Here is a 15,247-nt window from a genome sequence, read left to right as displayed (position 1 = left end):
ATTATTGTCTGCACATAAAGAGACATATATTTCCTATGAACTCGACACTCAATCATTTACATGAGCTATTAAGTTACAGCAAGTAATTAAATATCAAGCTATAACAAAGAAAATAAACAATTCCCCTGTAAGAATGTCTTAATAGGACAACAGCTTATTAAATGAGATCCTGATATTATACTATTATTAACTGAATATTTACATTGAATAATTTGTCATTTGATAGTGCACTGTATTATGAAAAAGTGCACTGTAACATTGGGACCTACAGGAAGTGGACATTTAAATTCTCTGGTCAGCTATTCCTAGGTGAAGGGATAGATTAATGAATTACTACCACATGCTGTAAACTTAGCATTGTAAGGACAGTGATTTATTTCATATCTGTTGTTTGGGATTCTTGTTTGTCAAATTAATAGGTACTTCTCCATGAGAAACATAAGTCCAACTTCAGGTGTAAGGACAGTTGATTAAAATTAGTGATGCAGTAAGTGAAGGCATTTATGCTTTGAAGCTTAACATGTAGCTTTCTCCATGATGTTCAGACATTCCATTCTCCTCTCCCCGTGAGCACGTAGCTAACTCCCTGGATGTCAATGGGAGCTGCCTGTCTGTGACGGGAAGAAAATAGGCTAGCTAAAGTTAATTATCAGGCTGTTTTCAGTCTCGTTTTAATGCCCTCTTTATTGGCAATGGCAGCCTGATATGTAGCTCACTTTGTTCCTCACCTGATTTTCCAAGGTAGGAAACAGAAGGCAAGTGCTACGGAAAAAGGTGTAAGCTGTGAATAAATATATGCAGGGAACAGAAAAGGAATTCAGCAGCTTTATCTAGCCGGCGGGACCTTGGCTGGATTTCCCAGTGACGCAGTTTAGGCTGTATTCACTCTAAGCCTGTGTGTCACGTAAGATTGTGGGTATTTTGTCACAAGGCTAAATAGCACAATTGTTACACATTTAATAAATAAAATACCAACATATACATATGTCATCCATTGGGTAAAACAAACTCTAAGTGGAAAGGAGTATATTTATTTCTGAACAAGTTAATATATCATTTTATTGCTTTTGTGTGTGTGTGTGTGTGTGTGTGTGTGTGTGTGTGTGTGTGTTTTAAAGGTAGTTTATGATTCATTTCAGAATCATAAAGGACTGGAATCTTTCATAAGGAGGTCATGTTGCATAGCCGTTAAAAGCCCATATTCTACAGTCAGACCGACATATTGGCACTGCTGCTAGCTTGTTCCAGGACCTAGAGTAGGTTCAATTAAGGTCCCTGTATCTCAGTTCCCTCGTCTGTAATATGGTAATACAAACAGCATACACTTAGCAAAAAAAGTGTATGAGAAAATTTAATGTTCATGTATGTAAATTCTTAGAACTATGTTGAGCAGAATAAGTGCCATATAAATCCAATAGAATAAAAGCCTAATATGGGAAGTGTTTGGTTAACAGGTGGCGTTCAACCTTTCAAAGTATAATATGTTAATGACTAGAAGCCCGGTACAGGAAATTCATGCACAGAGAGGGGGTTTTCCTCAGCCCAGCCTGCACCCACTCCAATTTGGCACCCCTCCGGGGATGTCCGACCACCAGTGGGACTGGACTTAAACTGGTAATGGGACATCTCTCTAACAATGTGGGACCACTCACCTGTCTGCCTGCCTGATTGCCCCTAACCCCTCTGCCTGACTGCCTGGTCACTCCTAATTGCCCTCCCCTGTTATCCTGATCTCACCCCCAACTCCTCTCCCCTACCAGCCTGGTTGCCCCCAACTGCCCTCCCCTACGAGCCTGATCTCACTCCCAATGACCCTACCATGCCAGCCTGATCTCGCCCCTAACTGTTCTCCCCTATATATGGCCTATTCCTGGAAAGGATACAGAATTGGTGACATGAATTTATGAAAAAAAATGTAAAATATGGATGCACATTCATTTTGTCTCAAATTTTTGTTTTTGTTTTTCTGTGTTTTTTTGTTTTGTAATTTTTCTGTCAGTTTTATTTTTCTGAGATTTTTTTGTTTGTTTGTTTGTTTTTGGTGGGGGGGGGAGGAAAGCAATCTAAAACTAGTTTGTGGTAGAAATAAGATGAGATTTAAAATGAGAGCTGCTATAACTTTAGCATTTCCCAGAAGCTGATGGCCACAGTAGTGTCTGGTGGGGATGCAAAACACTGGGGTGATTGCAGCAAACTGTCAAAGAAGAAACAATAGCCTATGAAAGCAGTGATCACATATCACTGTTTGTAATTTATACCTTGAATGAACTAGTGTGAATTACCATTTTGATAGTCATGTTTAATAGTATATACTTTATAAAGACATTTTAGTTCTAAGAGAATAATTTTATATTGTTTCAACAGTGAAAAGCCTACTTGGTATCTACTAAAAATCCAGATTTGTGGTTGTGAAAGAGGAAAAAAAAGTACCAGTATACAGAGAATTCATTATGTGATCACTGTGCCTTTAAGAACACTGGGGGAATTTGAAAGCAATCTCTTTCAAAAGAACCAATGAAGGAGCATCCTTTAGGAAGAGAAGATCAGTTTTATTTAAAACAAAGCAGAACAATGAAGCATTTTTAGGCTGGCCACACCACTCCGCCTTTTCATAGTTTGGTTTGCTCTCTTACAAACTAACACCCTGGCATTCACATTAGGATTAAAACTGACAAGGCATCCCTTTCATCCCTGGCTGCCAAAACTCCTCACTACTAATAATTAGCCATTCCTGGCTTCCGGCCAAGGGAGTTCAATAAATACTTGAATGGCTTCTGGGCCTCAGCTGCATTTGTAGCTTTAAATAAAGAATCATGGGAGTTTGGGAACACCACATTATTCTGAATAGTATCAGTGCAGCAGCAAAATGACTATTCAGTCTATTAATGAATTACCATTATTTTAATGTATATTTTATATTTGCCTATATATAGAAATTCTCAAATTAGTCATATTTAGCTCTATAAAGTTTATTTCCTGCCTTAGGAAATGTGTTAGGATATAGCATTGTAGTATTTGATAATCACTCTAAAGACCATTATTTTTATACATTTCATATTGGTGTGCTTTACCAGGAAATGTACATGACTTTGATTTCTAGGAAAATGTTTCATAATATTCAGTGTCTGCAGAATAAAGCTATGTGGGTGATTTTTAAGAAACAATCACCATGAATGCCTTATTTTATGTACTTAATGAGTAAATTATTTATTTAGTTTGCACTGTTATCAATCTTAAATTTCACAGAACATACAACTGAATGTCTTGATAAGACTAAATATTGTATTTATTAGAAGAAATACGGTGGAGATTGGAGTTTCTTTTCTACAATTCTGTGTTTTGGTTTGTTTGTTTCATGAAAAGGAGGGCATTGTTATTGCAACCTCTAAGGGAAATGTATGAGATAAATTATTTTAGTTTCTTTCATCCTTTATTCTTCAAGGCAAAGGGGAGTAACATTTCTCACTGGTAAAAAGGTGAACGAACTGTGCCAGTACAGACTCTTTTTTTGTTTCCCCCCCCCCCAGAGTGAGTTCTGTTTTCAGGATACATTCATTCTCTGTGTCCTGGGGTAGGCTCTTGCCTTGGGAAGGACAGGAGGATGTCACCATAGGTGTGCCTCAGAATAATGATCAAGTCTGACTTAGAAGGGTTAAGGTTTCACTTATAGCCGCCATTCCAAGCAAATATTTTTACCACTATGTCTTCATGTCTTGTCTCTTATTTCCCAACTCTTCTAAAAGCTCTAGAGGCCCAACATAGCTCAGTGGTTGAGCTTCGACGTATGAATCAGGCGGTCACGGTTAGCTTGCCAGTCAGGGCACATGCCCACCTTGTAGGCTTGTTATCTAGTATAGGGTGTGCAAAAGGCAGCCAACCAAGGATTCTCTCTCATTATTCATTATTTTATCTCTCTCTCTTTCTTTACATTCCTCTATGAAATATATATACATAAACATATACATACATACATATATATATATATATATATATATATATATATATATATATATATATATTTAAAAACAGTCTAGAGGAAGAGTCAGGTCTGCTTATTTACCTTAAAGCCCTAACATTAAGTGAACATTGATCCAGTAGCTCTATGGTCGATAGAAACACATAGTATAATATATGTGTTAGTGTGTCTTATTAGTCTTAAAAGCTTTCTGTGCTAATTTTCCTAACCTGAAAGAAATATAGATGAACTTTTGGTCTTTGTTTTAAGGCCTTAGTCCCAGAGTGGTCCTCTTCTGCCATGTTCTACAATAAAATGTGTGAGAGCTTGTTTCATAAAATCGTTTTGAAAGGCTGAGTCAAGAAGATAAGTTCACTAGCTAACCAATGCTACCTTCCCAGTTTTTAACTTGGGATTTCACTTTGATGAAATGTGTATGAAACTTGACTAGAAAGTGAACCAGTTTTCTCCACTAATTTCCCTAGATAATGGTTTCATAAATTATTAAGGGAATTTTACTATCACTTGGAATCATATTTTCAGAACAATGGTATTAAACCTCTAACATATCTTTCTTGACTTCTAATTAAAATTTAAGATTTATCAACATCTCTTTATCCAACAATTAGTGTAGGAATCGTCACTTTGGATGTTGACCAAGAATTAGCACACTCCAATGAGGAATTCAGAACGTTTATTGCAAGAGCTGAATAATTGTAAATAACGTAGAACTGGCAAAGCAGTAACAAGGATAATTGTTTAGATATTTATTCTGTCAAAGTCATCAAACACCCCTCACAAACCGACAAAAATGTACTGCAATAAGCAATGCACCCCTACCCATTATTTTCCATTATACTGTGAAAAAATGTGAATTGCTATTTACAAAGTAATTTTATTTTTGGTAACAAATTAACTATCAGATTAGCAAACCTTTTTTTATTTTATTTTATTTTTTCACTTTTAAACTGATGTTGAACCGTGGCATTAAGATAACTTTCACTTCTTTCAATAAAGACAATTTGTTGCATGCTATTTATTTGTTTAAATCATCTGTCATGCCTTAACAAAAACCTCCTAAGAATGTTCAAATTTGGATTTGTTTGCACGTGCAACTGAGATCTTATTAACATTACTGATAGTTGTCACTCTGTTGGTTTGACTTAAGTGACGAGATGCTGGTACCTGCCAGGCATTGACCAATTATGATAACAAACAGTTAAACAGCAATAATTAGAGATTTATCCCTTTATTTCCCCCAACTAGCCTACCTGGAGAATGTTCTGTTACATCATGAAGGCACAACACATTAAATATTTTGTGGCTATGGTCTAACACTTGTGTTACAACAACATTATTGTATATGAGGATCAACACAAACTCTGCCATTTCAACAAACTTGTAGACACACATTTGCCCAATTTAAACTATTTTTAAATAGTATTTTTTAATATATGCTAATTTTGATATATTAGTTTTTACTGAGTGACAAGTACAGGATATTATATCACTTTCTGAACAATAACTCTTTCACTTAATACTACTAATTAAGTGATTTGCTTTTGCCTACTTTGAAAATAAGAATGTAAAGAAAATAGGTTCTGAATTTTCAAGCTTTTACAGAAATCATTTTTTTTATATAATGTTTTTACTTTGGAGCTTTATGTTATACAGAATCTTGGCATTATAAGCTATCATAAAAGAAGCAAGATTCCAGAACCTTTTTCAAAAAGCAAGTGTTTGAGATCCTCGGAACAATGTGTGTCAAGACAGACTACTAACGCAGAAACACCTCACCTAAAAGAAACAACAAAATAATGACAGAGGCGAATGAAAGAAAAAAAAGAAAAAAAGAAAAAGAAGAAAAAAAAAAGGAAAGAAGCAACTATAAAACACAGAATTATGCTACACATTTTCTTAGGTGAACATTATAAGTACACAAAAGTTGTTAATAATAACTTGCTTCTATTTACAAATACTTTAACACTGACTTACAAGTGTCCACTAACGTTGTTAACAGCACAATAGGTTTAATGCTTATCTTTTTTAAGTTTTATTTGAAGTATAATGTCAAGTATAGCAGTCCCAGCACAAATCAATGACAAAAAGAGCACAATTCTCTAACTGGATATATTTGTCAGTCATTCTAATCCATGGAACTTTCTTACTCTCCAAATGCACATTCTATTGTTCATAGCAGCAGTCCAGGGTCAAAATAAAATGCAATGAAAGAAAAACAGAATATTTGCACAATGGAGAGATCTCTGGAGAGTTTAACCAATTCTAGTAAACAAGATCACATGGCTAATAGAACTACCTTCTCTCTTACGCTGTAAAACATTGTATCCTCCATGGTGCTAACACAAAGTTATGGATATCCCTGCTACAAGGGGCATAGTTGTAGAGATCTATTGAATACATAAAGCTCTGACACACACAGTATTAGCATGTCTATTTAGATTAAAGTTATTAGGTCCCATACAGCCTTTTTTTAAATTTTTTAATTTATTTTATTTTGTTTTATTTTTTTTAGAGTTGGTGTTCCTTCGGACTCTCCATAGCACCTCCTTGTTGCTTATAAGACTTCAGGTTGGCCAGAGGAATGTCTGTCATGTGGCTGCCATTGTTGAAATGGCCTTCATTGGAGCCAAACTGCTTCCGGTCGTTGAACTGGTTCCTGTTGCTGTCCTCTTTCCAGGCTCTGGTAAGGGTGTGCCCATTCACAAGCTTGTCCTTCTTGACCCATTCTTTCTGGGGTGCAAAAGTTGAGAGAGGAGATTTGGGGTGTTGATATGGACCTAAGCCAGGAGGCATCCAGCAATTATCAGAGTGACCCAAAACCAAGCACTCCTGAGTGCACATCTCTGTAGCTTCAGCTAATCCTCGGGGGCCCAGAGGCCCATCTGCAGAGGACAAGAGACAGAAAAAAATAAGAGAAGAAAAGCGTTAGAATTTTTCATTTAAAATTACCGACTAGAGAAAAAGTGCATTGGTGATCTCATTTCTCATGAAAAGTATATTAAGTTAAACAATTCAAGTATTTTTTTTGTCTCCATTGATTTAAGAATAATATAGAAGGAATCAAGTTTCTTGTTACTGAAGCAAGAATTATCTTTTTCTTCATTAAGCCTTTGTTTATATCCAGGAGGAAAAAAAAAGACAGAAACATAGGTAATAGACACATAGGTACACAGACAGATATGGGCAAATAGATACACCCATGTGTATGGTAAATTGGAACATGGGCCCCTTTTCCTGCTCCAATTCCCCTTCCCACTCTGTGGGAATATAGGGAAGGCCATCTTAAGTGGACTGTGAGACTTTGGGAACCTGGCCAGCAACATGATCCAAGAAAGGCCACAGAGAAACTGTGAGCCTGGATTGTAAACGGCTAATGTTTTGGTTTTACACAATTTGCACACATGCACACACCCCTCCCCATGCTTTCCATGTGTTTCTCTGTTTTCTGTACGCTATAAAACTTTGTCTTGGGGAAGTCTGGGTCAAAGTAACGGTAAAACAATAGCACTGGTGGGCTGCCCAGATGGGACTGAGCGGGGCATGCCCACTGCACTGGTGGCAGTATGTGCTGCGGTGAACTTCATGGGTCAACCATCCATGGTGCACACACAAGTCCTAATATCCCCATGTCTTTCACAGCCAGTCTCCGAGTTAATTTTTTTGGAATCCACAAACAACACTGTGAGGTTTTCTGGGACCTCAGCACTTTGCATAACACCTCGATATATGATTTCTGATCAAGTCTTTATGTGTCCTATGCATTATTATAGATTTATTTCCAAATTCTTAACATAAAGCTCATAGGTTTGATAGATTATGAAAAATAAAAATTTGTATGTGCAATATTAAAGAATATGTAAGTAGTATAACTTCATGAAAACAAAATGAAAAGGCACTACTTGAACGTGTTATTAAAAATACTCCAAATAAATAAATAAGTAAATACTCTAAATGGCTAGATATAATGTTTGTTCATGTGAATATTTGTTTTTATATATGAAGTCACATGAAAATAATTTTTCAAATATTTTTAAAAATTCAATGATTATCTTAAAGAATACTTCCACTATAGTTATTGCTAAAGGCACACCTGGTCAATGAAAGCATTCTGAAATTCAAATAAAGAAGTCATTTGATTCTGAAGCCAATATTTGCTTCCTTCTGAGTTAACCTATTTTCAAGATTTGTAATGTACAAAACTATAGCTAAGTTGCAAATTGTATCACATGGAGTCTTATATTCAGGGGTAAAAGTTATCGTAGATATTTATTCTTTTTTTTTTTTTTTTCTAGCAGGCAATCTAGAACAGACATTTTGACCGTGATTTCAAAAGTTAACTCTTCTGTGATTGTCCAATGATATCACCCCATTTAATGAATAACAACAGCCAGATAGTTAAGGAAAACACTGTTTTTTTGTTGTTATTGTTTTTTTCTCCCTTGATTAAACAGTCAAGTGATAAGTGATAGCTTGGAAATTAGGAATTGATTTTACGAATGAGGTTAAGTGAACAGGTAAGAATGCCTGAGGCATAAAGCAATTTGAAAAGCAGAGTCATCAGAATAAAAATGTAGAAGAAAATGTAGACTACAAACCAGCAAGGTTGCCTAATGAACAATTAAAATAACTGAAGAATTGAAGTGTAGATTTTTGCTAAAACCCATGTTAGCACTACTACTGTTTTTAAGTGCCCTATAATTGTAGGGCTTTTATTATATTATCACCTACTTGTTTTAATAATATTTAGTTCTTTTTTGCATGTTAAATGACACCTACTGAGTTAGGCAATAGTTCATAGCAAATACCTGAGATCACAAAATACAGGGGACATCAGAATGGATACTGGATGTGAAAAAAGAAAAAGTGGCTAAAATGTACTTGCCTATACACTCAAAATATAGTCATTTTTCAAATCTAAAATATGCTCTGTAGAAAAATCTTAAAATTCCTTCCCATCTGACTGGTATTACCATTCCCTCAAAAGCAAACAGTTTTATTTTGTTTAAAGACATGCTTATTACTTAAAACTATTTCTCTCATAAATCTCCAATGATTACTTAGTTCCTGGGACATCTAATTGAAACTTCTCTATGAGCCTTTCTTTGAACTCTGAATTCTGCCCACATTTTAAAAGTTTGATCCAATTTCTTTCTTTTAGGTTTGCTGTTGTGTGTTCAGTGACTATCCAACAGAGCTAACAGAGTTTCCCCAACCAATCCACCCTCCCCACAATAGGATCACAGGCTTAGAAGATGCTTTTCACCTGGCCTGTTTTCATTTAATTACTTACTCTTTCAAGGGTCAACTTGTTTCCCACATACCACACAAGCTTCCAAACTCTACCAATTCTTGTCTCATCTGTACCTGGAGGATTTCCACAGATATTCCCTCATTGATGAATAACAAACTTCCTATGAGCTCCTTCAGCTCTTAGCTTAATGACATTTCCTCTTTTAGGGAAGGGAGGTTCTGTACGAATACCTGCTTTTATTTTTTTTCTCTCCTGACTGAATTTAAAATCCATTAATGGAAAAAAAATGACTTATCAGTCTTCTGATTCCTCATAGTCCTAAGAAACAATAATGGTCTATGAATAATGTTGTCAATTAAAATCTTATGAGATTGAGAATGTACTGAAAAATTATTACAGATATTGTCCCCTTAAAAAGGAGATCTTATATAATTATAATAGATGCTGATTTCACAAATATTAAACCAACAGCTTCTTTAACAACAAATCTCTGCCTAGCAATACTTTGTGACATTAATAAAATATTTAACTTTTCTGTTAAATCTATTCACTCCTTTCTAGACATCAATGGAAATAACATAATCATCAATTTGATGTGCAACATGTATGAGGCCAAATCTTAATCTTTACTTTTCTAGATCCCTAATAAGTATTAATTTTCTTGTTAATATCTGTAAAGGGAGGAAAAATAACTTTTCAGCTGATAGAATAAAATTTTAACTCAGTTCATAAAAAAAGACAGGATAGGAAATATGCAAAATTATTTTTAATATTGCCTTATCCAACATGCATTGCCATTGCCCTCTTATTAAATTATGAAATGTTACCCAATAATTGAGAATAATGTTTGTACCCTTATAAGTACATGTGGAGTACATTGTACATAATTTAACAAAGTTTATATGTTTATTTTTTATTTTTAGAGCATAACTTTTATTTATTCTATGAATATTTACTGAGCATGTACTATATCTGACACTGTGACAGGCATCAGATATATAACAGTGAACAAAACAAATGTCAACACTATCCTCATGGAGCTTTAGGGCTATCCTGGGAAACAAATACTTGCTTTAAAGTAGTGAACTGAAAGGGGAGAAAAGGGTGTCATTGAGAAGAAATGGGAAGCAGTTATCGGATTTAGGGAGGCATGTCCCTATGCCAGGTAACAGATGGTCTTTGTTTGTTCCAAGCTACTTCATGTCTACTGTTTTCTAAAAGTTCTTATAGACAATTGACAATTTAAAACATGAGTGGTTACAATTTCTGTGTACTATTCAAAATCAAAATTTTTGACTTGCAAAAATTGAGCTTCTGTCCATTAAATAATATTAATTGCTCTTTGAAAATTGAACTTATTATGATACATTTATGTAAATAAATTTGGGTACTTTTGATAAAGTCTATAAATAAGTTTCTAAAAGTTTGGTAGATTCTTAGGTAAGTCTTTTAGGTCCCCGATTGTTATATAAGATTTAAATGCCCATCAAAGGGCAGGCAGGACACAGGACACTCAGATGAAAGCCAGAAGTCTTTAGAGTTCCAGAGGAGGAAAAGACCCCAGGCCATGCTACAGAGGGGGCTGTACCAGGAAAGCATAACAGCAAGATGGACTTGTATGGGCAGCTTCCATATGACAAATAGGGTTGGGTTAGCTAGGTTCCTAGGGCTCTCTGTGAATTGACTAATTTTAGTAATTTCTCAGACTACAGCGCATAAGGGCTGTCCTAAGTCATCTGATACCTGACCTCAGGACAATCATGGTGGTTGCATAGGGACCTAGGAATTTGAGAGCTTTGGACAAGAGTTGGTGAGGTATGGACTTACTCAAGTAAGAAAACTGACCAACCTCTTGCCAGGGCCTCAGACCTGGGACACAGTGTATCTTTTTAAAAAGTTTTTTAAAAAAGGGAGTGGACTGACAATTCTCAGGGGGGAAGGAGGTCTGAGGGGTGAGGGAAGAGATTGGAAAAAAATCTTACTCCTATGGATGAGGACAGTGGCAGGGGGTAAGGGCATGGGGTGGGGTGGAGAATCAGGTGGAGGGGAGCTATGGGGGGAAAAAAGAGGAACACCTGTAATAATCTGAACAATAAAGATTTATTATATATTAAAAAGTTTAAAATCAATAAGCTAATTGGTTATGTCCTTGAAAATGTGAGTTGTATTATTGAAAAATATACTCTTTATTATGCTTTGGTAAATTTTTATTTTGGGACAACATTAAACGGAAAAGTTTTTTTGTTTTGTTTGTGTGTGTGAATGTGTGTGTGTGTGTGTGTGTGTGTGTGTGTTTTAATTTGGGCCTACATATCACTACTAGTAGTTGCATGATATTAAAATTTAAAATAATAAGTTTTATTTAGGAAAGTAATAATACTTGCAAGTTGTCTTCTATAATGTTTGTTTGTGAATTAGTAGAAAGAAAGAAAAACACTATTTTTTGGTGATGAATTGTTAAAAAGAGCATAGTCATTCCACTGGTTCCCTTAAATAGTCCCTGTCCTTTAAAGTTTATAATCTGAAACATACTTAACACTGAATAGTTTCCAATTTGTTTCTCTCATTATTAGAACCAATAAATGAAATTTTTAGGTACTTTTTATTAGGGATTTTTTTAAAGGAGAAAAATATTCTTTTAAAAGCACTGATATTGAGGTCTGGCTAGTGTTTCGGAGTGGTTTGACCATCAGCCCACTGGCCAAAGGGTTGTAGGTTCAATCCCTAGCCCCAGTGGTGGCATGTGTGGAGGCAACCAATCCATGCGTCTCTCTTACATCAATGTGTCTCTCTCTCTTTCCCTCTCCTTCCCCTCTTTTCTCTATCTGAAAATCAATGGAAGAAATATCCTGGGGTGACGATTAAAAAAGAAAAGCATTGATATTGAATGTTGTCAATTTCCAAAATATGATTAAAATAATCTATGATTTTCCATAAAATACATAGAATTTCAAATATCTGGAAATTTTGAATAATACTGCAAAATGTATATGCAATACACTATTTTTTATCTCTAGTGTATAATTATTTTTTTTAACATTCTCACTATAAGTAATGATATTGATAAGTAACTATATTTTCCATTTGTACATTTTCTCAATAAATATTTATTGAATATCTAACATGCATCACATGTATCAGAGACTGTGCTAGATTTTTATTTTTTATTTTTTTTAGTATATTTTATTGATTTTTTATAGAGAGGAAGGGAAAGTGATAGAGAGCTAGAAACATTGATGAGAGAGAAACATTGATCAGCTGCCTCCTGCACACCCCGTACCGAGGATGTGCCCACAACCAATGTACATGTCCTTGACCGGAATCTACTAACCTAAGACCCTTAGGTCCACAGACCGACGCTCTATCCAAACCAGTTTCAGCTTTATTATATTGAGACCTTAAGCATGTGATAATGCTCATGTGTGTGTTTTTCCTATTTCTCCATTTTTTCATATATTTTGTAATGTCCTATTTGTTTTACATCATACAATATCTATTTAAAATCCAGATCAGGATTCCAAACTGCTTATTAATAATTTTAGCATTACATCAATTTGTTTTCTCTCAAAGTAATTTAATACCCCATCATGTTTTCTTTTCAACACTCAAACATATAAAGATTTTTTTTTCCCTAAACCTAAATTATTTCTTCCCTTTCACAATCTGCAATCCATGAGTTTGGTTATCATTGCTAACTTCTGAATGTATAAAGACACAAGTACTGATGAAACTGTGCAAGCCATCTGTCTCTGCATTAAAATATTGACAGCGAAAATAAAAGCACATTAAAAAAGCTTCTTGAGAGTTGTCTCAGTTAATATTTATATCAAGTTTCAATATAGTTCCCTCTCCATCTTTGCACAACTCACCTTCTCACTCAAAACTAAACAGAATACTTTTCCTATAGTTTAGGCAACAGCCATCAGAGAGCTGCTTGAACTGCTAATTTTTAAAGATGCAGGTTTAAAATGTGAAGCAACCCACGTTAATGGATCTCCAGCTATACTTAAATGGTAGGACACTTGAGTGAGCCTTGATCTCATTTTATTACACCCGCAAGCAGAACTGTTACTTCATTGATTAACTCACTACTGTAATTACAAGTAGCTTCTGGCCTGTTGACCACCTGCTTTTCAACCTGATGACTTGAAACCCTTTAATTCCAAAGCTAGAAACTGATACTTTAAAAGAAAAAATTATGAGACCTTCCAATTCATAGTTAGGTTTCATACTGTATAAAGGGTTGGCCTTTCATGTGAATGAATTTTCCTTAGAATTTTTATTGTTGGATAAAATAAGACTTAAACAGGCTGCCAAAATTGAATTATATGTTATTTTTATATCATGTTAGATCAAACTTATCATAACTCAATTTTTCATTTTGTTAAATTTTTATTTTAAAACTATACCTCTTGCATGCAAAACATAACTGATTGTCATATTATAATGGCCCTTTAGTGATAACATATAGCACTATTTTTATGCAAAATTTGTCCTTACATTCCAATTTTGCTGTATTTTCCCAAGATATTAACTTAGCATAAGTGTAGTGTGCAAAAAAGCTGTGCATCACTAAACACTTTAAATTGAAAGATACATTCACTGATTTAGATTCATTGAAGCAGGTTCCCTGCTATTTAAAATGTAGACCTTTATTCTATAATTTTGCTTTGCAATTGCTGTTCTTAATATATCAAAAAATTCATATTTGTCCCATGCTTTAATCAACCTTCCTATAATAAAATTTCAGGGAAACAAATATTCTCCAACACTACATTTTAAGTTTATTTTAATATCTCTAGGCGATAAATACAAAATATATATTTCATATTTTTACTAGCTCTTTTTCATCCTTAGTTTATAATTATTCTCTTCTTTGAGACAAGGTGTAACTCCATAACAATATTTTATAATTTCTGTGGATTATCTTGAATGGGAAGCTAATGCTAAATATTTATGTAGATCTAGAGCAGCCTGAAAAAAATGTCAGGAAAATTCACTTGGTAGGAACCCACACTTCCCACTATTCTACCATCATTTTCCATGTTTATTGAATAGTTGCTGTTACAAATCAAATCAATTAATTTGTTTCCAGACTAAAAATTTAAAATTTTAATTTCAAATATGAGTTGGCATGATAAACAGAGAATATTGCTAAGTATTGCCCACAGTTGCTTTTGATTCTTCATTTCTATTCAGATCACATTATACTATGCCCAATCCATACTTTTAAGTCAATGTTACATGGGCATAAATATTAGTTATCATTCTGCTCTTATTATATATACTGAAAAGTATGTAAATTTTAGTGCCATTGTCACTCAGATTTTTATATGAAATAATAAAGTGTAATTATGTGAACAGTCTAAATTTAAAAATAGATCTGGCAAATTTTAGTATCCTTATGGAAAAAATGTTTTTCATTTACCATTCCATAATTTAATTTGATCATATGTTAGGTTCAAGAGATTTTTGCATAAAATATCTAAAATCAGAACCAACCCAGAAATCTCAAGTCACATAATCATCATAGCTACCTCAAACAGAAAAGTAGATTCAAACGAATTAGCATAGACTTTGTGAAAGTAATATTAGATTCCCTCGTTCTTACACTCTCATCTAGAAATTGAGAGTAAAAGACTAGATTTTGATACATGACTCCTACCACCCTTTTTTTTTTTTTTTTTTTACTAAACATCACTGTGGTTTGTCTGACATAATATAACTTTAAAATTATATTTGTTTTATTAAGACAGGAAAAAAGAAATTATAAAGCAATTGTTCCTGTAGGTTGTACTATGATTTAGGAGATGATTAGGTTTGGAATAAGAAACTATATTTAGACCAAGATGTATATTTCTAAATCTAAGTAAACACCTAATAGTTTAATCAGGGCTTTACCTTCTAGCTTGTATCTAAATACAACATTGTGAATGCATCTGCAGTCACCTTGAGAAACGAATGCAAAAAAAAAAAAAAAAAAAAAAAAAAAAGACACCAGCAGGATTTGACAAAACCTC

At 34.2% G+C, this 15,247-nt stretch overlaps 1 protein-coding gene across 8 annotated transcripts in view; it reads right to left on the bottom strand.

Moving 5' to 3' along the window:
* Nucleotides 1-4,645: 4,645 nt before the first annotated feature.
* PCDH9 (protocadherin 9) overlaps nucleotides 4,646-15,247 on the bottom strand; it is an 897,448-nt gene continuing 886,846 nt past the window's right edge. For 7 of the 8 annotated variants that reach the window (XM_084876514.1, XM_084876521.1, XM_084876520.1 and 4 more), the window contains one exon: nucleotides 4,646-6,858. In XM_084876514.1, the coding sequence (XP_084732640.1) occupies nucleotides 6,485-6,858 (374 nt within the window). In that variant the 3' untranslated portion in view covers nucleotides 4,646-6,484. The remainder of the gene's footprint in view (nucleotides 6,859-15,247) is intronic. The other variant, XM_084876516.1, reaches the window with a different exon arrangement.

This window comes from Pipistrellus hanaki, assembly GCF_964339955.1.
Source record: "Pipistrellus hanaki genome assembly, chromosome: 3".
In the NCBI taxonomy this organism is placed as follows: domain Eukaryota; kingdom Metazoa; phylum Chordata; class Mammalia; order Chiroptera; family Vespertilionidae; genus Pipistrellus; species Pipistrellus hanaki.
Note: the sequence above shows the minus strand (reverse complement) of the source record. Positions and strands in the feature narration are given on the sequence as shown.